The sequence below is a fragment of the Musca autumnalis genome, unplaced genomic scaffold, assembly GCF_047663935.1.
Source record: "Musca autumnalis isolate F117 unplaced genomic scaffold, ASM4766393v1 scaffold_5, whole genome shotgun sequence".
In the NCBI taxonomy this organism is placed as follows: Eukaryota; Metazoa; Arthropoda; class Insecta; order Diptera; family Muscidae; genus Musca; species Musca autumnalis.
The window spans coordinates 25,043,334-25,068,940 of record NW_027412088.1 but is presented as its reverse complement, the minus strand read 5'-3'; the positions used below and the strand labels follow the sequence as shown (position 1 = coordinate 25,068,940).

Here is a 25,607-nt window from a genome sequence, read left to right as displayed (position 1 = left end):
ATATAAAATATAAAATATAAAATATAAAATATAAAATATAAAATATAAAATATAAAATATAAAATATAAAATATAAAATATAAAATATAAAATATAAAATATAAAATATAAAATATAAAATATAAAATATAAAATATAAAATATAAAATATAAAATATAAAATATAAAATATAAAATATAAAATATAAAATATAAAATATAAAATATAAAATATAAAATATAAAATATAAAATATAAAATATAAAATATAAAATATAAAATATAAATATAAAATATAAAATATAAAATATAAAATATAAAATATAAAATATAAAATATAAAATATAAAATATAAAATATAAAATATAAAATATAAAATATAAAATATAAAATATAAATATAAAATATAAAATATAAAATATAAAATATAAAATATAAAATATAAAATATAAAATATAAAATATAAAATATAAAATATAAAATATAAAATATAAAATATAAAATATAAAATATAAAATATAAAATATAAAATATAAAATATAAAATATAAAATATAAAATATAAAATATAAAATATAAAATATAAAATATAAAATATAAAATATAAAATATAAAATATAAAAATATAAAATATAAAATATAAAATATAAAATATAAAATATAAAATATAAAATATAAAATATAAAATATAAAATATAAAATATAAAATATAAAATATAAAATATAAATATAAAATATAAAATATAAAATATAAAATATAAAATATAAAATATAAATATAAATATAAAATATAAAATATAAAATATAAAATATAAAATATAAAATATAAAATATAAAATATAAAATATAAAATATAAAAATATAAAATATAAAATATAAATATAAAATATAAAATATAAAATATAAAATATAAAATATAAATATAAAATATAAAATATAAAATATAAAATATAAAATATAAAATATAAAATATAAAATATAAAATATAAAATATAAAATATAAAATATAAAATATAAAATAAAAATATAAAATATAAAATATAAAATATAAAATATAAAATATAAATATAAAATATAAAATATAAAATATAAAATATAAATATAAAATATAAAATATAAAATATAAAATATAAAATATAAAATATAAAATATAAAATATAAAATATAAAATATAAAATATAATATAAAATATAAAATATAAAATATAAAATATAAAATATAAAATATAAAATATAAAATATAAAATATAAAATATAAAATATAAAATATAAAATATAAAATATAAAATATAAAATATAAAATATAAAATATAAAATATAAAATATAAAATATAAAATATAAAATATAAAATATAAAATATAAAATATAAAATATAAAATATAAAATATAAAATATAAAATATAAAATATAAAATATAAAATATAAAATATAAAATATAAAATATAAAATATAAAATATAAAATATAAAATATAAAATATAAAATATAAAATATAAAATATAAAATATAAAATATAAAATATAAAATATAAAATATAAAATATAAAATATAAAATATAAAATATAAAATATAAAATATAAAATATAAAATATAAAATATAAAATATAAAATATAAAATATAAATATAAAATATAAAATATAAAATATAAAATATAAAATATAAAATATAAAATATAAAATATAAAATATAAAATATAAAATATAAAATATAAAATATAAAATATAAAATATAAAATATAAAATATAAAATATAAAATATAAAATATAAAATATAAAATATAAAATATAAAATATAAAATATAAAATATAAAATATAAAATATAAAATATAAAATATAAAATATAAAATATAAAATATAAAATATAAAATATAAAATATAAAATATAAATATAAAATATAAATATAAAAATATAAAATATAAAATATAAAATATAAAATATAAAATATAAAATATAAAATATAAAATATAAAATATAAAATATAAAATATAAAATATAAAATATAAAAATATAAAATATAAAATATAAAATATAAAATATAAAATATAAAATATAAAATATAAAATATAAAATATAAAATATAAATAAAAATATAAAATATAAAATATAAAATATAAAATATAAAATATAAAATATAAAATATAAAATATAAAATATAAAATATAAAATATAAAATATAAAATATAAAATATAAAATATAAAATATAAAATATAAAATATAAAATATAAAATATAAAATATAAAATATAAAATATAAAATATAAAATATAAATATAAAATATAAAATATAAAATATAAAATATAAAATATAAAATATAAAATATAAAATATAAAATATAAAATATAAAATATAAAATATAAAATATAAATATAAATATAAAATATAAAATATAAAATATAAAATATAAAATATAAAATATAAAATATAAAATATAAAATATAAAATATAAAATATAAAATATAAAATATAAAATATAAAATATAAAATATAAAATATAAAATATAAAATATAAAATATAAAATATAAAATATAAAATATAAAATAAAAATATAAAATATAAAATATAAAATATAAAATATAAAATATAAAATATAAAATATAAAATATAAAATATAAAATATAAAATATAAAATATAAAATATAAAATATAAAATATAAAATATAAAATATAAAATATAAAATATAAAATATAAAATATAAAATATAAAATATAAAATATAAAATATAAAATATAAAATATAAAATATAAAATATAAAATATAAAATATAAAATATAAAATATAAAATATAAAATATAAAATATAAAATATAAAATATAAAATATAAAATATAAAATATAAAATATAAAATATAAAATATAAAATATAAAATATAAAATATAAATATAAAATATAAAATATAAAATATAAAATATAAAATATAAAATATAAAATATAAAATATAAAATATAAAATATAAAATATAAAATATAAAATATAAAATATAAAATATAAAATATAAAATATAAAATATAAAATATAAAATATAAAATATAAAATATAAAATATAAAATATAAAATATAAAATATAAAATATAAAATATAAAATATAAAAATATAAAATATAAAATATAAAATATAAAATATAAAATATAAAATATAAAATATAAAATATAAAATATAAAATATAAAATATAAAATATAAAATATAAAATATAAAATATAAAATATAAAATATAAAATATAAATATAAAATATAAAATATAAAATATAAAATATAAAATATAAAATATAAAATATAAAATATAAAATATAAAATATAAAATATAAAATATAAAATATAAAATATAAAATATAAAATATAAAATATAAAATATAAAATATAAAATATAAAATATAAAATATAAAATATAAAATATAAAATATAAAATATAAAATATAAAATATAAAATATAAAATATAAAATATAAAATATAAAATATAAAATATAAAATATAAAATATAAATATAAAATATAAAATATAAAATATAAAATATAAAATATAAAATATAAAATATAAAATATAAAATATAAAATATAAAATATAAAATATAAAATATAAAATATAAAATATAAAATATAAAATATAAAATATAAAATATAAAATATAAAATATAAATATAAATATAAAATATAAAATATAAAATATAAAATATAAAATATAAAAATATAAAATATAAAATATAAAATATAAAATATAAAATATAAAATATAAAATATAAAATATAAAATATAAAATATAAAATATAAAATATAAAATATAAAATATAAAATATAAAATATAAAATATAAAATATAAAATATAAAATATAAAATATAAAATATAAAATATAAAATATAAAATATAAAATATAAAATATAAAATATAAATATAAAATAAATATAAAATATAAAATATAAAATATAAAATATAAAATATAAAATATAAAATATAAAATATAAAATATAAAATATAAAATTAATAAAATATAAAATATAAAATATAAAATATAAAATATAAAATATAAAATATAAAATATAAAATATAAAATATAAAATATAAAATATAAAATATAAAATATAAAATATATAATATAAAATATAAAATATAAAATATAAAATATAAAATATAAAATATAAAATATAAAATAAAAAATATAAAATATAAAATATAAAATATAAAATATAAAATATAAAATATAAAATATTAAATATAAAATATAAAATATAAAATATAAAATATAAAATATAAAATATAAAATATAAAATATAAAATATAAAATATAAAATATAAAATATAAAATATAAAATATAAAATATAAAATATAAAATATAAAATATAAAATATAAAATATAAAATATAAAATATAAAATATAAAATATAAAATATAAAATATAAAATATAAAATATAAAATATAAAATATAAAATATAAAATATAAAATATAAAATATAAAATATAAAATATAAAATATAAAATATAAAATATAAAATATAAAATATAAAATATAAAATATAAAATATAAAATATAAAATATAAAATATAAAATATAAAATATAAAATATAAAATATAAAATATAAAATATAAAATATAAAATATAAAATATAAAATATAAAATATAAAATATAAAATATAAAATATAAAATATAAAATATAAAATATAAAATATAAAATATAAAATATAAAATATAAAATATAAAATATAAAATATAAAATATAAAATATAAAATATAAAATATAAAATATAAAATATAAAATATAAAATATAAAATATAAAATATAAAATATAAAATATAAAATATAAAATATAAAATATAAAATATAAAATATAAAATATAAAATATAAAATATAAAATATAAAATATAAAATATAAAATATAAAATATAAAATATAAAATATAAAATATAAAATTAAAACATAAAATTATTATAAGTATTATTATCACTATTATTATAATAAATTTATAATATTTTTTTTCAATTTTATTTTTTCTAGGTTTTATTGGGACCTTTGTATGCTTTTATTATTAGTAGCAAATCTTATTATCCTGCCAGTCGCAATATCATTCTTCAACGATGATCTAAGCACAAGATGGATTGCCTTTAACTGCCTAAGTGATACTATTTTTTTAATAGATATTGTAGTCAATTTTAGAACAGGTAATTAATCGACAACGGAGTCTATTTTCCAGGGTCATCATGTGGGTATTTTATATATTGTGTCTTAAAACATTTAATTCTCCACTCTAGGAATTATGCAACAAGACAACGCTGAACAGGTTATATTGGATCCCAAGCTTATAGCCAAACATTATTTAAGGACATGGTTTTTTCTTGATTTAATATCATCGATACCGCTCGACTATATCTTTTTGATTTTTAATCAGGTATGTAGGTTGATAAAACAGATCGCATGTCTTTAATTCAGATTATGAAATTGCAGGACTTCTCCGATTCATTTCAAATTTTACATGCCGGTCGTGCCCTACGAATATTACGCTTAGCTAAACTATTATCATTGGTGAGATTGTTACGTTTGTCGCGTTTGGTGCGTTACGTATCACAATGGGAGGAGGTGTATGTAAGTATTAAAAAACTGAGTTAGCTTGTGCACCACTTTTTCTTCCTCTACTTACTTCTATTTTTTTCTTCTTAACTATTATTTATATTATTAATGTTAACAATAAGTAATAATTATATATTCAATATAAACTATTAGTATTTATTTGGTAAAAAAATAATCTACTCATTATTTAAATAACTACGTTTTGAACTACCCCCCATTTCGTTAAATTAATTAATGTCCTCTTCTTCCTCCTTCTAATTATTAATTAATTAATCCATTCATTACGATTAAGTGTTATTCTAAAAAAATTATGTCTGAATTCTTATCTTCATATTCTTTTTTATGGGTGTTATATTTATTAAAAAAAAATAATAATGCATATTCAAAGATAAATATTAAAATTAGGATGATTATTATGATGAACATCATAATTATTATTATGATGATGATGTTAATTATAACAAAAAGTTGACGACAATGTTGATGATGATGAGAAATTTTCCCCCTTTAGTTTGCATTCTTTTCTTTGGTGTGTTTTTGAGTTCTTTTCCTATAACCCTTTCTTGGATCAATGGTCCTTTGAAAAATGCAGTCGAATGCAGTTACAGTCGAATGAAAAATAAATTGTTACCACGAATATTATTACATACATACATATATTCCCACATCATCCCCAAAGGGACAAGGGAGACATCTCTCGAAGTAACATTGTGATAATATATCTATAAACACATAGTTTTGGTTCTTCTCTATAAAAAAACAAGAAGCTGCCTACGCAGCTGCATCAATGTGATATCCAGGCCTCTTTGATTAGCTCCTTGATCTAGAAGTTCCCGTTCATATCTGTGGACCTCTTACTCTAGATTATAGAGATCTCTCCTGACGTGCTTGAGTGGGGGAAGCATATACACTAGATTGTGGCATGGGTGATAAGACCCAAGCAGATACTGACAACATTTTGTTGTACTGGGGTACCGGTAAAATCTTCGACTCCTCATGGTCCACTGGAAGGCATTCCGTGACAGGTCTCAGTATGGCATTTTGGCAGATTTGAATATCCTTCCACTGCGTAGCCCTTAAATTTGCATACCACACTGGCGCCACATAGCTTACCAGATACCGGCACTAGCACTATACAAGGTTTCTTTGTCAGCATTACAAGTGATGCCTGCCTTCGACCTTAAACATAATGTCGAACATTACATCCAAATGTCTTGGGGTAGTTGGTGATCACAATCTGGACACCATATGCAAAAATGTTCATGGGAGTCCTCATTTTAGCCGTCGAAGTGGTGAACAGCGTGGCAGTAGATTAAGCGGCGGATATTTTTATATTCCTCAGATGGAAAAACTGTACTAAGTCAGATACCTAGATATTTATCCTATTGACCTCCGTCATCCATAGAACCCAACGCGAAGGCTATACAATCATCCGCATACATTACGTTCTCTATGTCGTCTGGAGGATATGGAATTTCTAAAAGTAGAGCTTAAACAGTTCCGGGGAAACTCCGAGTTTGACCCAACGGGTTTGCTGATATAACGAGTTATACTGTTGTGATGTTAGGCAGCTCTAAAACTGCTTTTCATCTTGGGGAGGAGAAGAGCCGCTAGAATCATCGCTAGCGACAGAAGGGAATTTGATCTGTTCTATTCATATCTGCTAGAGTTGTGCCAAAGGAACTATATGGAACTATCTCGTTCACTTCGCAGTTCCAATGGCCCACCTTTTTTCTTTGAACAAAATGCGTATACTTACTATCACACGTTATATTTAATGATGTTACCCATACGCTTTGGAACTAGTACCAGGAACTAGGAACTAGATGACCCAACTCTAATATCTGCTGGCATCCTTGCCAGGCTTCAGCGACGTTACCACTCTGACATCTTTCAGTGCTTCCGGATACATAACGAAATTCGAGAATTCGACCAACAATTTGGATGATTTCGTCTTGCACCGCTCATCGTAGGTCAACGAAGGCTCTTATACAGCGTAGCATACTCCTCTACGCCCTGTCTCTCTCGGAGTGCCAAAGAAACTACCAGTTAAACTAACACACACATATCTTCGGATCTGTCACTCCGTTAAAGGTAACAGTAGTTTTATCACCCTTCTTTCCCAGATCCGAGAGTAATTTAACCGCTACCCTAAATTCACTCAAACCTGTATCTGAGAGAATGAGCAGATATCTGAAGCCCTGATTGGTAAATTCTCTGAACCCTTACCAATCAGCTTTCCCATGACTTAGAAAAATACGGCGACCAGAGTTTGTGAAGTCGGGGGACCTGTTAACGGTAGGAAGGTGCTCTGAGGTTATATAATTTATCAGACTGGGTGCCACAATTGTGATTTCTGCAGAATGTGATCTGAAGGAATTTTTTCTATAGAAAACCCATTCTCAGGCAACTGAGAAAATTATTTCTATAGAAAAAACCATCCTGAGGACAGGCCTGAGCGAAATTTTTTCTGTAGAAAACCCGTCCTCAACCATATGAAGATTTTTTTCTAAAGAAAAAAAAAACATCCTCTGGGCGGGTCTGTTCTGGTCTAAGAATTTTTTTTCTACAGAAAACACTGTCCTTAAGTACCTAAGGAATTTTTTCTATAGAAAAAAAAAACTGTCATCAGGAACTGGGAAAATTTTGTCTATAGAAAAATCTGTCCTACGGTTCTGAGGAAATTTTTCTACGTAAAAAACTGTCCTCACGGACCTGAGAAAATTTTTACTATATAAAAAACTGTCCTCAGCTACCTGAGGAAATTTTTTCAATGAAAAAACCACGCCTGAGCGAAATTTTTCCTATAGAAAAAATCGTCCTCGGGTAACTGAGGAAATTTTTTATTGAAAAAACATCCTTAGGGAACTGAGGAAACATTTTCTATAGAAATTCTGAAAGGACTGAGGAATTTTTGATAAAAAAAAACATCCTTAAGGACCTGAGGAAGTTTTTTCTATAGAAAAAACCCGACCTCAGGGACCTGAGGAAATTTTTTCTACAGATAAAACCCGACCTCAGGGACCAGAGGAAATTTTTCTACAGAAAAAAACCCGACGTTAGGAAAATGAGGACATTTTTTATAGAAAATATTGTCCTCAGAAAAATCAGGAAATTATTTCTAAAGAAAAGAACATCCTCTGGGAACTGAGGAAATTGCTTCTATAGAAAAAAACCATCCTCAGGGACCTGAGGAAATTTTTTTAAAAAAAACCTCCTCAGGGACCTGAGGAATTTTTTTCTATAAAAAAACCATCCTCAGAGACCTGAGGAATTTTTTTCCTATAGAAAAACTGTCCTTAAGTACTTGAGAAAAATTTTTTATAGAAAAAACTGTCCTCTGGGACCTGAGGAAATTTTTTCTATAGAAAAAAAACCATCCTAAGACTCTTCTTCTTTCTTAGTTGGCCCATTACAGAACATTTGTTCCATAGACCGAACTAAGAAAAGATCTCCATTCCTCTCTGTTTTTCGCTTGACTTTTTGGAATACCGCGCCTTTCCATTTCTTCATCCACTTGTGTGCTCCATCGAAGCTTAGGCCTGCCGATTCTGCGTGCACCGCCATGTGGCATGTATTCATACGCCTTTTTAGCGGGTTCATCATCGCTCATTCTCGTGATATGGCCTAGCCAACGCAATCGTTGCATCTCGATACGTTTAACTATATGCATGTCTTTGTATAGCTTATATAGCTCGTGGTTCATACGACGTCGATATTCACCGTCAACGCAAATCGGCCCGTAGAACTTTCGAAGAATTTTCCTCTCAAACACACCAAGCACTGCCTTATCTGCTTGCGCAAGTACCCATGCTTCGGAGCCATACATTAGCACGGGTAGTATCAGCGTTTTGTATAGTGTTATTTTTGTTTGACGAGATGTGGCTTTGTTTTTAAATTGCTTACTTAATCCATAGTAGCATCTGTTGGCCAATACAATTCTTCTTCTTATTTCACAACTGATGTTGTTTGTTGTGTTTATGGCAGTGCCGAGGTAGACGAAGTCTTTAACTAAAAGACGTTTCTCTTCTCTCCTTTTCTCCTGATATCTCTCTCGTGCGCTACGCGTTGCTACTGATTGTAAAGTAGCTCTATATGCCGCATTTTTATCTTCGGTAGCAGCACGGCACTCCTGGTCATACCATGAATTCCTTTGTGGAGGTCTCTGGAATCCAAGTATGAATTTTGCGGCTGTTTGCATGGAGTGGGCAATATTTTGCCATTGTGTTGTTATGTTATCGGGACAAGGAGTGCTCGCGTTAAGCAATTGGGCTAGTTGAGTGGAATATGCTGTGGCTATCTGTTGTGTTTGCAACCTATCGATGTCCAACTTCCGCGTTGTGTCTGTTCGTGCTTTATTTGCAACGTTTAGACGGGTACGTACCTTTGCTGCAACAAGATAGTGGTCCGAATCAATGTTTGCGCCTCGGAACGATCGTACATCCAACACGCTGGATGAATGTCTTCCATCTATCACTACATGATCAATTTGATTACTTGTTCTTTGATCTGGGGACAGCCAGGTGCCCTTATGAATATCGAGATGATTAAATCTGGTACTGCTAACTACCATGTTTTTTGCAGCTGCAAAGTCTATCAGCCTCATACCATTGTCAGATGTTTCACTGTGGAGACTGAATTTCCCGACTGTTGGGCCAAAGATATTCTCCTTTCCAATTTTGGCATTAAAATCGCCTAGAATGATTTTAATGTCATGGGCAGGGCAACGGTCATATGTTTCTTCTAAGCGCTCGTAAAATATATCTTTGGTCTGTTCGTCCTTTTCTTCAGTGGGAGCATGAGCGCAAATAAAGCTGATGTTGAAGAATTTAGCTTTTATTCGAATTGCAGCAAATCTTTCATTCACTGGGGTGAAGCTGGATACCAGATGTTTTAGTCTCCGACTAACTACGAATCCGCAACCAAACTCATGCTTTACGTCATGGCAGCTATAATACAGTGCGTCACCTTTAGGTGTTCTTGTGACGCCTTTCCCAATCCATCGTATTTCCTGTATGGCAGTAATATCGGCCTTGTACTTTTCAAGTACGTCTGCCAATGCGAAGACTGCACCTTCTCTATAAAGAGTGCGAACATTCCAGGTGCAGATTCGTAGATCATGGTCCTTAAATAGATCATGGTCCTCTATAGAAAAAACCGTCCTCAGGGACCTGAGGACATTTTTTCTATAGAAAAAACCGTCCCTGGAGAATTTTTTTCTGTATTAAAAACTGTCCTCAGGGACCTGGAAAATTTTTTTCCATATTAAAAACTGTCCTCAATTACCTGAGGAATTTTTTTTCTATGGAAAAAAAACACACATGAGGAAAATTTTTTTCTAGAAAAAATCGTCCTCAGGGAACTGAGGAAATTTTTGATAGAAAAAACCATCCTTAGGGAATTGAGGAAATATTTTCTATAAAAAGCAATCCTGAAGTAACTGAGGATTTTTTTCTATAAAAAAAATATCCTTAAGGACCTGAAAAAAGTTTTCTATCAAAAAACACGACCTCAGGGACCTGAGGAAATTTTTTCTGTATAAAAAACTCGAACTCAGGAAAATAAGGAAATTTTTATAGAAAAGATTGTGCTCAGGAAAATGAGGATTATAGAAAAAACCCAAACTCAGGATCCTGAGGAAATAATTTCTATATAAAATACCATTCTCATGAACCTGAAAATGATAACCTCCTACAGGACTTTTATGGATAGTATACCACTTTGATGCCTCCTAGAGGCCTTCTATAGATAATTAACCTCTTCCCCTGGGGACGTCCTTAATTTATTCTATGGATAGTAGGCCTCCTTAATATCTTCTATGGATAGCATACCTCTTAAGTGTCTGGAAAGCAGACCTATTAAGGTTTTCTAAAGGCAGAAGACCTCTTAAAGGTTTTCTGTGATCTTCATTGGACGGTTGACCTCCTAAAGGCCTTCTATAAATAGTTGACATCCTTAAGGTCTTCAAGAGATAGTTGGCATCCGATGAATTACAGACCTTCTAAATGCCTTTTAGGGCTAGTATACCTCATAAAGTTATTGTTAAGATAGAAGACCAGGTCCCTGAGGATGGTTTTATTCTTAAGAAAAAAATTCCTCAGTTCCCTGAGGATGGTTTTTTCTATAAAAAAAATTTTCCTCAGATCCCTGAGGGTGGTTTCTTCTATAGAAAAAAATTCCTAAGGTCCCTGAGGATGGTTTTTTCTATAGAAAAAATTTCCTCAGATCCTTAAGGACGGATTTTTTTTAGAAAAAATTTCCTCAGATCCTAAGGACGGGTTTTTTCTATAAAAAAAATGTCCCTGAGGGTGGTTTCTTCTATAGAAAAAATTTCCTCAGGTCCCTGAGGATGGTTTTTTCTATAGAAAAAAATTTCTCAGGTCCCTGAGTATGGTTTTTTCTATAGAAAAAATTTCCTCAGGTCCCTGAGTATGGTTTTTTCTATAGAAAAAATTTCCTCAGGTCCCTGAGTATGGTTTTTTCTATAGAAAAAATTTCCTCAGGTCCCTGAAGATGGTTTTTTCTATAGAAAAAATTTCCTCATGTGCCTGAGGATGGTTTTTCCTAGAGAAAAAATTTCCTCAGGTCCCTGAGGATGGTTTTTTTCTATAGGTTCAGATTCAGGTCCCTGAGGATGATTTTTTCTATAGAAAAATTTCCTCAGGTCCCTGAGGATGGTTTTTTCTATAGCAAAAATTTCCTCATGTCCCTGAGTATGGTTTTTTGTACAGAAAAAATTTTCTCAGGTCCCTGAGTATGGTTTTTTCTATAGAAAAAATTTCCTCAGGTCCCTGAGTATGGTTTTTTCTATAGAAAAAATTTCCTCAGGTCCCTGAGTATGGTTTTTTCTATAGAAAAAATTTCCTCAGGTCCCTGAAGATGGTTTTTTCTATAGAAAAAATTTCCTCGTGTGCCTGAGGATGGTTTTTCCTATAGAAAAAATTTCCTCAGGTCCCTGAGGATTGTTTTTTCTATATATATATATATATATATATATATATATATATATATATATATAATTCATGGGGCACCCAATTTTTCTCTGGGAACTACTCGTGATATTTTTATGTTGTGTGTTCGTTATAACTGCTTTCGACTGTCCAAACCCCTCCCCTTTCTTTAATAGAACTGCTTACTTATTTTCTTGCAATGAAATTCCTCTTCCCTTTTTGAAACAGAAAAACTTTAGTCAAGTAATCAATTTTAATGCTTTTTAAAATATTACGTTTTTATTTGTCATACTTTTTCATGTTTCTCATAACTTTTCTTTAAACACAAAAGGAACACAAAGTTTTATTTTTATGCAAACTTTCATAGTTTTGTCTTTGTAGTTACTTTCCATATTTCTCTGTGAACATGTACATTTTGTTGATGTCCAAACATCATTTGTCTAATTTGTTTTTTTATTTCCACTACTGCAACTTTGTTGTGTTCGTTATTAAAAAAAAAATGTCGTTGTTGTCATCGAATTCTCTCATCCGCCGAGTCGTCGTCGTCGTCAAACCAGAAATGCAATTTGTTATTCTTTTGATGTTCGTTCACATCTTCATCTTCTGCTGGGCAATTTTTAATTACATTTCAGAAAAATTATTTCACGAACGAATAGAATTTACAACAACAAGAAAATACTTTTAATCTTTACATTTGTTTGCTGTGCTGTGTGTTCTTCTTTATTATGATTACTACTACTTCTATTTTATTTTGTTTTTTTTTTTCTATCTCGTCGTCGTTGTTGTCGTACTTTTTTCCCTAAACTCTACTTTTCTCTCCGTCTCTTTCTGTCCCGCTTTTATGATAAATTAAGAAAATCGTTAAATTAAATACTTCATTAACGAACGGGACCACCGTCGTCACCCCCTCCAACTGCGGCATTATTAATTCCAATTCTCATGCGGTGGTGACATGGTGGTCATCGTTCCACATCATCTACATTTTGAAGGTTAGGTTAGTGAAAGTCATCTTTCTAATTGTTATCATGGTCAGAGCGGCAAGGCAGATCGTCTTGGCTGACACAGATGATTCCATTTAATAGGAAGTAATCACAACTATGTCTGTGATCTGAGCTTGGAAATCTGCCATGTCTCTAATAGGCACTTAAATACATTGTCTGCCTCTCCTAACTTAATAAAATCAAATATGTAGCCAGCCATGGCAGCTTGCGGCAAAAATCATAGTTTTCTTTTAATGTGAATCTGGGGAATATTTGAATTAGTTAAATGGCAGGCACACATACGCATGGAATGAGGAATGGATACTAATTGTATTGTGGAATATTTTTCCTAAATGATAATTTTCCATTAATCATCCATCATGTAATGTGCCTGGGATGCAATTAGTACTTCGTGTAATAATCGGCGAAGATGAGTGCGGTAAATATGTTATATTTAGAAAAACAGTTAGTAATTAATATTTTTCTTGTTTTAATTTGTTACAATAATTACTCACAATTTTATTTGCACACATCATATTGAGTCGTATATATTCTGAAAAAAAAAACAAATTGAAGGAAAATAGAAATTAATATTTTATATGTCCGATGCTAATTTCCAATTAGCAAAGAACTTTATTAGTGATATTAATTATTATTTTTTTTTAATTTTTAACGGCAATTTCAAAGAGATAGAAAAAACCGTCCTCAGGAACATGAGGAAATTTTTTCTATAGAAAAAACCGTCCTCAGGAACCTGAGGAAATTTTTTCTATAGAAAAAACCATCTTCAGGAACCTGCGTAAATTTTTTCTATAGAAAAAACCATCCTCAGGAACCTGCGTAAATTTTTTCTATAGAAAAAACCATCCTCAGGAACCTGAGGAAATTTTTTCTATAGAAAAAACCATCCTCAGGAACCTGAGGAAATTTTTCTATAGAAAAAACCATCCTCAGGAACCTGATGAAATTTTTTCTATAGAAAAAACCATCCTCAGAGACCTGAGGAAATTTTTTCTATAGAAAAAACCATCCTCGGAGACTTGAGGAAATTTTTTCTATAGAAAAAACCATCCTCAGAGACCTGAGGAAATTTTTTCTATAGAAAAAACCATCCTCAGAGACTTGAGGAAATTTTTTCCATAGAAAAAACCATCCTCAGAGACCTGATGAAATTTTTTCTATAGAAAAAACCATCCTCAGAAACCTGATGGAATTTTTTCTATAGAAAAAACCATCCTCAGAAACCTGAGGAAATGTTTTTCTATAGGAAAAACCCGTCCTCAGGAAAACTTAGGAAATTTTTTCTATAGAAAAAACCGTCCTCAGGAACCTAAGAAATTTTTTTCTATAGAAAAAACCGTCGTCGGGTACCTGAGGAAATTTTTCTATAGAAAAAACCGTCGTCAGGAACCTGAGGAAATTTTTTCTATAGAAAAAAACCGTCGTCAGGAACCTGAGGAAATTTTTTCTATAGAAAAAGTCATCCTCAGGGTGCTGAGGAAATTTTTTCTATTGAAAAAACCATCCTTAGGGACCTGAGGAAATTCTTTCAATAGAAAAAACCGTCCTCAGGAACCTGAGGAAATTTTTTTCTATAGAAAAACCCGTCCTCAGGAACTGAAGAAATTTTTTCTATAGAAAAAAAAACCGTCTTCAGGAACCTGAGGAAATTTTTCTATAGAAAAAACCGTCCTCAGGAAACTGAGGGAATTTTTTCTATAGAAAAAAACCCGTTCTGAGGAACCTAAGGAAATTGTTTCTATAGAAAAAAACCGTTCTCAGGAACCTGAGGAAATTTTTTCTATAGAAAAAAACCGTTCTCAGAAAACTGAGGAAATTTTTTCTATAGAAAAAACCGTCCTCAGAGACCTGAGGAAATTTTTTCTATAGAAAAAACCATCCTCAGTAATATGAGGGACATTTTTCTATAGAAAAAACCGTCCTCAGGATCCTGAGGAAATTTTTTCTAGAAAAAATTTTTGTTGAATTTTTTTCCTATAGAAAAAAACCATCCTCAGAGACCTGAGGAAATTTTTTCTATAGAAAAAACCATCCGCAGGAATATGAGGAAAAATTTTCTATAGAAAAAACCGTCCTCAGGATCCTGAGGAAATTTTTTCTATAGAAAAAAACGTCCTCAGGGACCTGACGAAATTTTTTCCATAGAAAAAACCGACCTAAGGAAACTAAGGAAATTGTTGCTATAGAATTGTTTCTAAAAGAAAGGGTGCTTCTTTAGACCCTTTCTAAAAGAAAGGGTGCTTTTTTAGACCCTTTCTAAAAGAAAGGGTGCTTCTTTAGACCCTTTCTATAAGAAAGGGTGCTTCTTTAGACCCTTTCTAAAAGAAAGGGTGCTTCTTCAGACCCTTTCTAAAAGAAAGGGTGCTTCTTTTGACCCTTTCTAAAAGAAAGGGTGCTTCTATAGACCCTTTCTGAAATAAAGGGTGCTTCTATAGACCCTTTCTGAAATAAAGGGTGCTTCTATAGACCCTTTCTGAAATAAATTTTGCTTCTATAGACCCTTTCTGAAAAAAGGGTGCTTCTATAGACCCTTTCTGAAATAAAGGGTGCTTCTATAGACCCTTTCTGAAATAAAGGGTGCTTCTATAGACCCTTTCTGAAATAAAGGGTGCTTCTATAGACCCTTTCTGAAATAAAGGGTGCTTCTATAGACCCTTTCTGAAATAAAGGGTGCTTCTATAGACCCTTTCTGAAATAAAGGGTGCTTCTTTACACCCTTTCTAAAAGAAAGGGTGCTTCTTTACACCCTTTCTAAAAGAAAGGGTGCTTCTTTACACCCTTTCTAAAAGAAAGGGTGCTTCTTTACACCCTTTCTAAAAGAAAGGGTGCTTCTTTACACCCTTTCTAAAAGAAAGGGTGCTTCTTTACACCCTTTCTAAAAGAAAGGGTGCTTCTTTACACCCTTTCTAAAAGAAAGGGTGCTTCTTTACACCCTTTCTAAAAGAAAGGGTGCTTCTTTACACCCTTTCTAAAAGAAAGGGTGCTTCTTTACACCCTTTCTAAAAGAAAGGGTGCTTCTTTACACCCTTTCTAAAAGAAAGGGTGCTTCTTTACACCCTTTCTAAAAGAAAGGGTGCTTCTTTACACCCTTTCTAAAAGAAAGGGTGCTTCTTTACACCCTTTCTAAAAGAAAGGGTGCTTCTTTACACCCTTTCTAAAAGAAAGGGTGCTTCTTTACACCCTTTCTAAAAGAAAGGGTGCTTCTTTACACCCTTTCTAAAAGAAAGGGTGCTTCTTTACACCCTTTCTAAAAGAAAGGGTGCTTCTTTACACCCTTTCTAAAAGAAAGGGTGCTTCTTTACACCCTTTCTAAAAGAAAGGGTGCTTCTTTACACCCTTTCTAAAAGAAAGGGTGCTTCTTTACACCCTTTCTAAAAGAAAGGGTGCTTCTTTACACCCTTTCTAAAAGAAAGGGTGCTTCTTTACACCCTTTCTAAAAGAAAGGGTGCTTCTTTACACCCTTTCTAAAAGAAAGGGTGCTTCTTTACACCCTTTCTAAAAGAAAGGGTGCTTCTTTACACCCTTTCTAAAAGAAAGGGTGCTTCTTTACACCCTTTCTAAAAGAAAGGGTGCTTCTTTACACCCTTTAAAAAGTCTTCTATCTTCAGAAGTCCATTAGGTGGCCTTCTATCTACAGAAAGTCTCCTATCCCTAGAAGACTATTTCTAACTCTTCTGTCTGTAGAATACCTTTAGGAAGTTTTCTGATTTCACGAAGACCTATAGCGAATCTTTTATCTCCTAACAGACTTTAAGGAATTCTCATTTCTATGAAAGTAATTTGGGTGGTCTTCTATTTCTAGAAGGTATTTAGGACGAATTCTTTCTCTTGAAAACTTTTAGTAAGTCTTCTAATTCTAGAAGACCTTCAGTAAGTCTTCTATTCCTAGAAGTCCTTCAGAAGGTCTTCTGTCTCTAGAATACCTTTAGGAGGTCGTCTACCTATTAAAAAAAACTTTTTGATTCTATAGACCCTCTTTTGCCTACACCCTTTGTCTAAAAAAATGAACTTGAGAGACTTGTTAATTGAATAGATTAATATTTATTTACAAGCTGATAATTGTTGTCTGGAATTCGACATCTTTCAAACAATAATCACAGAATAAATAATGTGGGAAGACCCGTGAACAAACTAATTTATAATTTTAATTATTCCCCGGTGTTTGATTTAAGAAGAAATATTTTGTTTGCAATAGAATATCAAACGCCAAACTTGGTGGAAAAAAAACTATAACAAGTTGAAAAACTATTGTTCTGTGATTTCATTTAAATTACTTAGGTTAAATTAATGAATTAATTAAAATAGTTTTTCCTTTGCATATTTAATAATTGAATAAACAAACTTAAAGAACATCGTTTGTCATCAATCGTCTTATGGAATGAAGGCATCTCTCGGCTGTGTCGTGACTAATATTTTTATTATGAAGAGAATTATTGCTGTTTATTGTTATTGTTATACATTAAAATAGTTTATAATTATTAGGTTTAATTACAGTGTAATAAAATCCCCTTTTTTGTGTATTTTTAATAGTCGGCTCAATTTACTTTTACATTTCAATTATTTTTCCTTATTGTTTTAAAGGGTTAGGAATTTTAGGTCGTTAATTAAGTAGGCCCAATTAAATGTGCTACATTATAATCAATCAAAAATAATTATTCATTAAAGTAGTGGAAATATATCATTACGTTGTAATTACCGAATGAGACATTTCACTTTAGACATTCGATGACATGATATGTGAACGTGTAATTAGGTGTACGAAAACATTCGAAACTATTGTTATTTAATATAATAACTATTAATATATACAATGTTAATAAGAGATAGAATTTGCCACAAAATATCCATCAGCTAAGCTATTGTTATAATTTTAATTTTTAACAATTTTAGTTCACCGGAGATGACTTTTCCTATACAAAAGTCCAACGGAGATGACTTTGCCTATACAAAAGTCCACCGGAGATGACTTTTCCTATAGAAAAGTTCACCGGAGATGACTTTGCCTATAAAAAAGTTCACCGGAGATGACTTTTCCTATACAAAAGTACACCGGAGATGACTTTTCCTATAGAAACGTTCACCGGAGATGACTTTTCCTATAGAAAAGTTCACCGGAGATGACTTTTCCTATACAAAAGTTCACCGGAGATGACTTTTCCTATACAAAAGTTCACCGGAGTTGACTTTTCCCTACAAAAGTTCACCGGAGATGACTTTTCCTATACAAACGTTCACCGGAGATGACTTTTCCTATACAAAAGTTCACTGGAGATGACTTTTCCTATACAAAAGTTCACCGGAGATGAATTTTCCTATACAAAAGCTCACCGGAGATGACTTTTCCTATACAAAATTCACCGGAGATGACTTTTCATATACAAAAGTCCACCGGAGATAACTTTTCCTATAGAAAAGTTCACCGGAGATGACTTTGCCTATAGAAAAGTTCACCGGAGATGACTTTGCCTATAAAAAAGTTCACCGGAGATGACTTTTCCTATACAAAAGTACACCGGAGATGACTTTTCCTATAGAAACGTTCACCGGAGATGACTTTTCCTATAGAAAAGTTCACCGGAGATGACTTTTCCTATACAAAAGTTCACCGGAGATGACTTTTCCTATACAAAAGTTCACCGGAGTTGACTTTTCCCTACAAAAGTTCACCGGAGATGACTTTTCCTATACAAACGTTCACCGGAGATGACTTTTCCTATACAAACGTTCACCGGAGATGACTTTTCCTATACAAAAGTTCACCGGAGATGACTTTTCCTATACAAAAGTGACACCGGAGATGACTTTTCCTATACAAACGTTCACTGGAGATGACTTTTCCTATACAAAAGTTCACCGGAGATGACTTTCTCTATACAAAAGTCCACCGGAGATGACTTTTCCTATACAAAAGTTCACCGGAGATGACTTTTCCTATACAAAATTTCACCGGAGATGACTTTTCCTATACAAACGTTCACCGGAGATGACTTTTCCTATACAAAAGTTCACCGGAGATGACTTTTCCTATACAAAAGTTCACCGGATATGACTTTTCCTATACAAAAGTTCACCGGACTATACAAAAGTTCACCGGAGATGACTTTTCCTATACAAAAGTTCACCGGAGATGTCTATTCCTATACAAAAGTTCACCGGAGATGACTTTTCCTATACAAAAGTTCACCGGAGATGACTTTTCCTATACAAAAGTTCACCGGAGATGACTTTTCCTATACAAAAGTCCACCGGAGATGACTTTTCCTATACAAAAGTTCACCGGAGATGACTTTTCCTATACAAAAGTCCACCGGAGATGACTTTTCCTATACAAAAGTTCACCGGAGATGACTTTTCCTATACAAAAGTTCACCGGAGATGATTTTTCCTATAGAAAAGTTCACCGGAGATGACTTTTCCCATACAAAAGTTCAGCGGAGATGACTTTTCCTATACAAAAGTTCACCGGAGATGTCTATTCCTATACAAAAGTTCACCGGAGATGATTTTTCCTATAGAAAAGTTCACCGGAGATGACTTTTCCTATACAAAAGTTCACCGGAGATGACTTTTCCCATACAAAAGTTCACCGGAGATGATTTTTCCTATAGAAAAGATCACCGGAGATGACTTTTCCTATACAAAATTCACCGGAGATGCTTTTTCATAGAGAAAAGTTCACCGGAGATGACTTTTCCTATACAAAAGTTCACCGGAGTTGACTTTTCCTATACAAAAGTTCACCGGAGATGACTTTTCCTATACAAAAGTCCACCGGAGATGACTTTTCCTATACAAAAGTTCACCGGAGATGACTTTTCCTATACAAAAGTCCACCGGAGATGACATTTCCTATACAAAAGTTCACCGGAGATGACATTTCCTATACAAAAGTTCACCGGAGATGATTTTTCCTATAGAAAAGTTCACCGGAGATGACTTTTCCCATACAAAAGTTCAGAGGAGATGACTTTTCCTATACAAAAGTTCACCGGAGATGTCTATTCCTATACAAAAGTTCACCGGAGATGATTTTTCCTATAGAAAAGTTCACCGGAGATGACTTTTCCTATACAAAAGTTCACCGGAGATGACTTTTCCCATACAAAAGTTCACCGGAGATGATTTTTCCTATAGAAAAGATCACCGGAGATGACTTTTCCTATACAAAATTCACCGGAGATGCTTTTTCATAGAGAAAAGTTCACCGGAGATGACTTTTCCTATACAAAAGTTCACCGGAGTTGACTTTTCCTATACAAAAGTTCACCGGAGATGACTTTTCCTATACAAAAGTCCACCGGAGATGACTTTTCCTATACAAAAGTTCACCGGAGATGACTTTTCCTATACAAAAGTCCACCGGAGATGACTTTTCCTATACAAAAGTTCACCGGAGATGAGTTTTCCTATAGAAAAGTTCACCGGAGATGACTTTGCCTATACAAAAGTCCACCGGAGATGACTTTTCCTATACAAAAGTTCACCGGAGATGACTTTTCCTATAGAAAAGTTCATCGGAGATGGCTTTGCCTATACAAAAGTCCACCGGATATGACTTTTCCTATACAAAAGTTCCCCGGAGATGACTTTTCCTATAGAAAAGTTAACCGGAGATGATTTTTCCTATAGAAAAGATCACCGGAGATGACTTTTCCTATACAAAATTCACCGGAGATGCTTTTTCATAGAGAAAAGTTCACCGGAGATTACTTTTCCTATACAAAAGTTCACCGGAGTTGACTTTTCCTATACAAAAGTTCACCGGAGATGACTTTTCCTATACAAAAGTCCACCGGAGATGACTTTTCCTATACAAAAGTTCACCGGAGATGACTTTTCCTATACAAAAGTCCACCGGAGATGACTTTTCCTATACAAAAGTTCACCGGAGATGACTTTTCCTATACAAAAGTTCACCGGAGATGATTTTTCCTATAGAAAAGTTCACCGGAGATGACTTTGCCTATACAAAAGTCCACCGGAGATGACTTTTCCTATACAAAAGTTCACCGGAGATGACTTTTCCTATAGAAAAGTTCATCGGAGATGGCTTTGCCTATACAAAAGTCCACCGGATATGACTTTTCCTATACAAAAGTTCCCCGGAGATGACTTTTCCTATAGAAAAGTTAACCGGAGATGATTTTTCCTATAGAAAAGATCACCGGAGATGACTTTTCCTATACAAAATTCACCGGAGATGCTTTTTCATAGAGAAAAGTTCACCGGAGATGACTTTTCCTATACAAAAGTTCACCGGAGTTGACTTTTCCTATACAAAAGTTCACCGGAGATGACTTTTCCTATACAAAAGTCCACCGGAGATGACTTTTCCTATACAAAAGTTCACCGGAGATGACTTTTCCTATACAAAAGTTCACCGGAGATGATTTTTCCTATAGAAAAGTTCACCGGAGATGACTTTTCCCATACAAAAGTTCAGCGGAGATGACTTTTCCTATACAAAAGTTCACCGGAGATGTCTATTCCTATACAAAAGTTCACCGGAGATGATTTTTCCTATAGAAAAGTTCACCGGAGATGACTTTTCCTATACAAAAGTTCACCGGAGATGACTTTTCCCATACAAAAGTTCACCGGAGATGATTTTTCCTATAGAAAAGATCACCGGAGATGACTTTTCCTATACAAAATTCACCGGAGATGCTTTTTCATAGAGAAAAGTTCACCGGAGATGACTTTTCCTATACAAAAGTTCACCGGAGTTGACTTTTCCTATACAAAAGTTCACCGGAGATGACTTTTCCTATACAAAAGTCCACCGGAGATGACTTTTCCTATACAAAAGTTCACCGGAGATGACTTTTCCTATACAAAAGTCCACCGGAGATGACTTTTCCTATACAAAAGTTCACCGGAGATGACTTTTCCTATACAAAAGTTCACCGGAGATGATTTTTCCTATAGAAAATTCACCGGAGATGACTTTTCCCATACAAAAGTTCAGCGGAGATGACTTTTCCTATACAAAAGTTCACCGGAGATGTCTATTCCTATACAAAAGTTCACCGGAGATGATTTTTCCTATACAAAAGTTCACCGGAGATGACTTTTCCTATACAAAAGTTCACCGGAGATGACTTTTCCCATACAAAAATTCACCGGATATGACTTTTCCTATTAAAAGTTCACAGGAGATCACTTTTCCTATAGAAAAGTTCACCGGAGATGACTTTTCCCATACAAAAGTTCACCGGAGATGACTTTTCCTATACAAAAGTCCACAGGAGATGACTTTTCCTATACAAAAGTTCACCGGAGATGACTTTTCCTATACAAAAGTTCACCGGAGATGAGTTTTCCTATACAAAAGTTCACCGGAGATGACTTTTCCTATACAAAAGTTCACTGGAGATGACTTTTCCTATACAAAAGTTTACCGGAGATAACTTTTCCTATACAAAAGTTCACCGGAGATGACTTTTCCTATACAAAAGTTTACAGGAGATGACTTTTCCTATACAAAAGTTCACCGTAGATGACTTTTAGTTTTTAGATTTAGTTTTAGATTTCTGTACCAATTTGAACTGAAATATGGTGCGTATAAGTAACGACACCACTCATTCGTCCTATTTTCTGATGTAGCTTAAATAAATTAATTTTGTGATAATCCCTAGGAAACCAAAAATGTAATCAGTTTTTAACAAAAAAAAATCTTAAAATCGTTTGATGCTGTTAGTGTGATGAATCTCATAGGAAATATTCAAAATAAATTATACAGAATATATACGACTAATTGATCTGTGCAATCTAAGCTGGTATTTAACACATATTTTTTTAATATTTATATTCATTTGATTGCTTAAGTCTGGAGTATTCCCCCAATGGTTTAACTTCATTATTACACTCTATTACAGAGAGTAATATTTTTTCAAGACGAACTGACAGTGTCGCAAAATTTTTACTAATCGCTACGAATATCATAATTTCATCCCGGCGAAGGAAATTGTCAATTGGCTTTTCAGTTTTTGAAATGATGATTTTTTTATTGAAAAACCGAAATCTTTAAGTATCGAGTATTCTCATAACTTTTTTTCTTATTCTTCTTTTTATTTTCAAGTTCATTAAATTCAATATAAATTAATAATTACATATTTGTAAAACCATCCACAATTCCCCTCGGGGTTTCAATAGCTATTATAACTTCTATATCTTTTATAATTAAAAGAAACATCAACAACTTGCCTCTTTCAATATTCCCCAAGATTCTCTTCAGGGTTGCCTTTAATTAACACACCACTATTTACCTACAGATGTATATAAAACTTCACTGATGACAATGTTGTAATTTTATATTTCTTGAAATAATATATCGTCCTCGTATTCAAAATAAATTAATGACCTGTTTCTCGATTCGAAACCAAATTTGTTCGAATTACTACCACCAAATGTGATTTTGCAAAATATTTAATTCATTTTTGTTCCCGATCAAGGAAAACTTGCCACAATAAAAGAAGTTTGGTAGCGATTCGAGCAAATTTTGTTTGCAGCGTCTCATAGAAACAGGACAAAAGTGTCGGATTTAATATTTCATATTACTCATTTCTCTTTGCTACATTGTGAATAGGTTTTAAAGTTAGAAGGACATTTAAATTATTAAAAATGATTTAAATTTTTTAAATTAAAAAATGATTTAAATTTTCGATGATATCTAAATCATTTAAAAAGCTTTTCACTAGAGTTTCTTCTTAATTTTTTTCTGTTACTGGCTTCTTTTCTTTCGTTTTCGATTAACAAAGAAACAACAATAACATTACAAAAAAACAAATTATAACACTTAATTGCAAATTAAAAAACATAATTATTATTAGAATATTACATAATACAAAGCAGAAAACTGAAAGCTTTTGGAATTAAAAAAAATTAAATTAATTATTAAACACATATGTTCTGTTTCAGAACCTGCAAAAATCTATTCGTTTGATTTTTTCATTTATAAATTTGTCAAAAAGTTAAAAAATAATACATCCATGCAGGTTCTGGAAAAGTGCAAATATGGTGCGTATAAGTAACGACAACACTCATTCGTCCTACTGTCACATTGAACATACATTTACATATAATTAGTACAGGGATAGTTTCTAGAGAACCAAAAAAATAAACACTTCCTCGAAAAAAATGTGCTTAAAAATACTCTAGAGGATAGGTAAATTATTTTAGTGAGTCCTACTTTTTAATATCTATATGAGGAAATCCGCAAATTCCCTGTTTGTGCTATCAACTCCTGCACTTAAACGGTTATAGCTTGACATTAATTTTAACAATTGAACTCAAGATCAAAGATGATCTTTTGGAAATGTTGGCATACATAAACCAGTCGAGTTTTATTATATGCTCACCTCTGAGAGAATGTGTCTTTTGGCATTTCTACTTTTTATAAGACATCATGCTGACACCCAATATGGACCGACTGTTACTGACAAGCTGAGTTCATTGCTGAAAACTATCCTTAAATAGTTCGGCCATCGTTCGAAAGCCAAAGGGAAACATAAATCATGTCAATGACCACAGTTCTATCACATTTATAACACAATGAAAAAATGAAACCTCATTCTTATCGCCAAGGATACCACTTAAAGACCAGGGGCTCAATTCTGTTTCTATGAAAATGTGAAATAAAAACTTTTATAAAGGAAAAAAGTGTCAAATGAAAATAATATGAAGGAAATATTTTTCATTTCAAATTCTCATAGAACAAGAATCCAGCCCCAGTTTTACAAAAAGCTGAAATATTTAAAACAAATATGATTCGTGTTTTCTGGAGGTATTCGTAGGTAATTATCCATTAAATACCAGTGTGACCGTCTGTTATAAAAAAACCTTAAATACTAACAAACAACATGACAGGATACGTATAAGTAATGACAGCATTTATACGTCACAGTTACATAGAGGCAAATTAAAGCTAAGGTTTGTAAATATCTCACATTTGGAGTACCTATTTGGGGATTTGAACGACGTATTATGGACAGAGAATCTTCTTAAGTCTTCTATATACACGAGTCATCCCAATGATCTTCTGTGACCAGCATACTTTTTCATGGTGTACTACGGACAGAAAACATTCAAAAGGCTTTCCATAACAAAACTTTTT

The 25,607-nt window shown here is 28.7% G+C and overlaps 1 protein-coding gene across 4 annotated transcripts in view; it reads left to right on the top strand.

Moving 5' to 3' along the window:
* The first annotated feature begins 4,971 nt into the window (after positions 1-4,971).
* The window catches only part of Ih (hyperpolarization activated cyclic nucleotide gated potassium channel Ih), a 72,607-nt gene continuing 51,971 nt past the window's right edge, over positions 4,972-25,607 (top strand). Inside the window, exons 1-3 of one of the 4 annotated variants that reach the window (XM_073954877.1) lie at positions 4,972-5,135; positions 5,226-5,362; positions 5,404-5,556. In XM_073954877.1, the coding sequence (XP_073810978.1) occupies positions 4,991-5,135; positions 5,226-5,362; positions 5,404-5,556 (435 nt within the window). In that variant the 5' untranslated portion in view covers positions 4,972-4,990. The remainder of the gene's footprint in view (positions 5,136-5,225; positions 5,363-5,403; positions 5,557-25,607) is intronic. The other 3 variants (XM_073954878.1, XM_073954876.1, XM_073954875.1) reach the window with 3 other exon arrangements.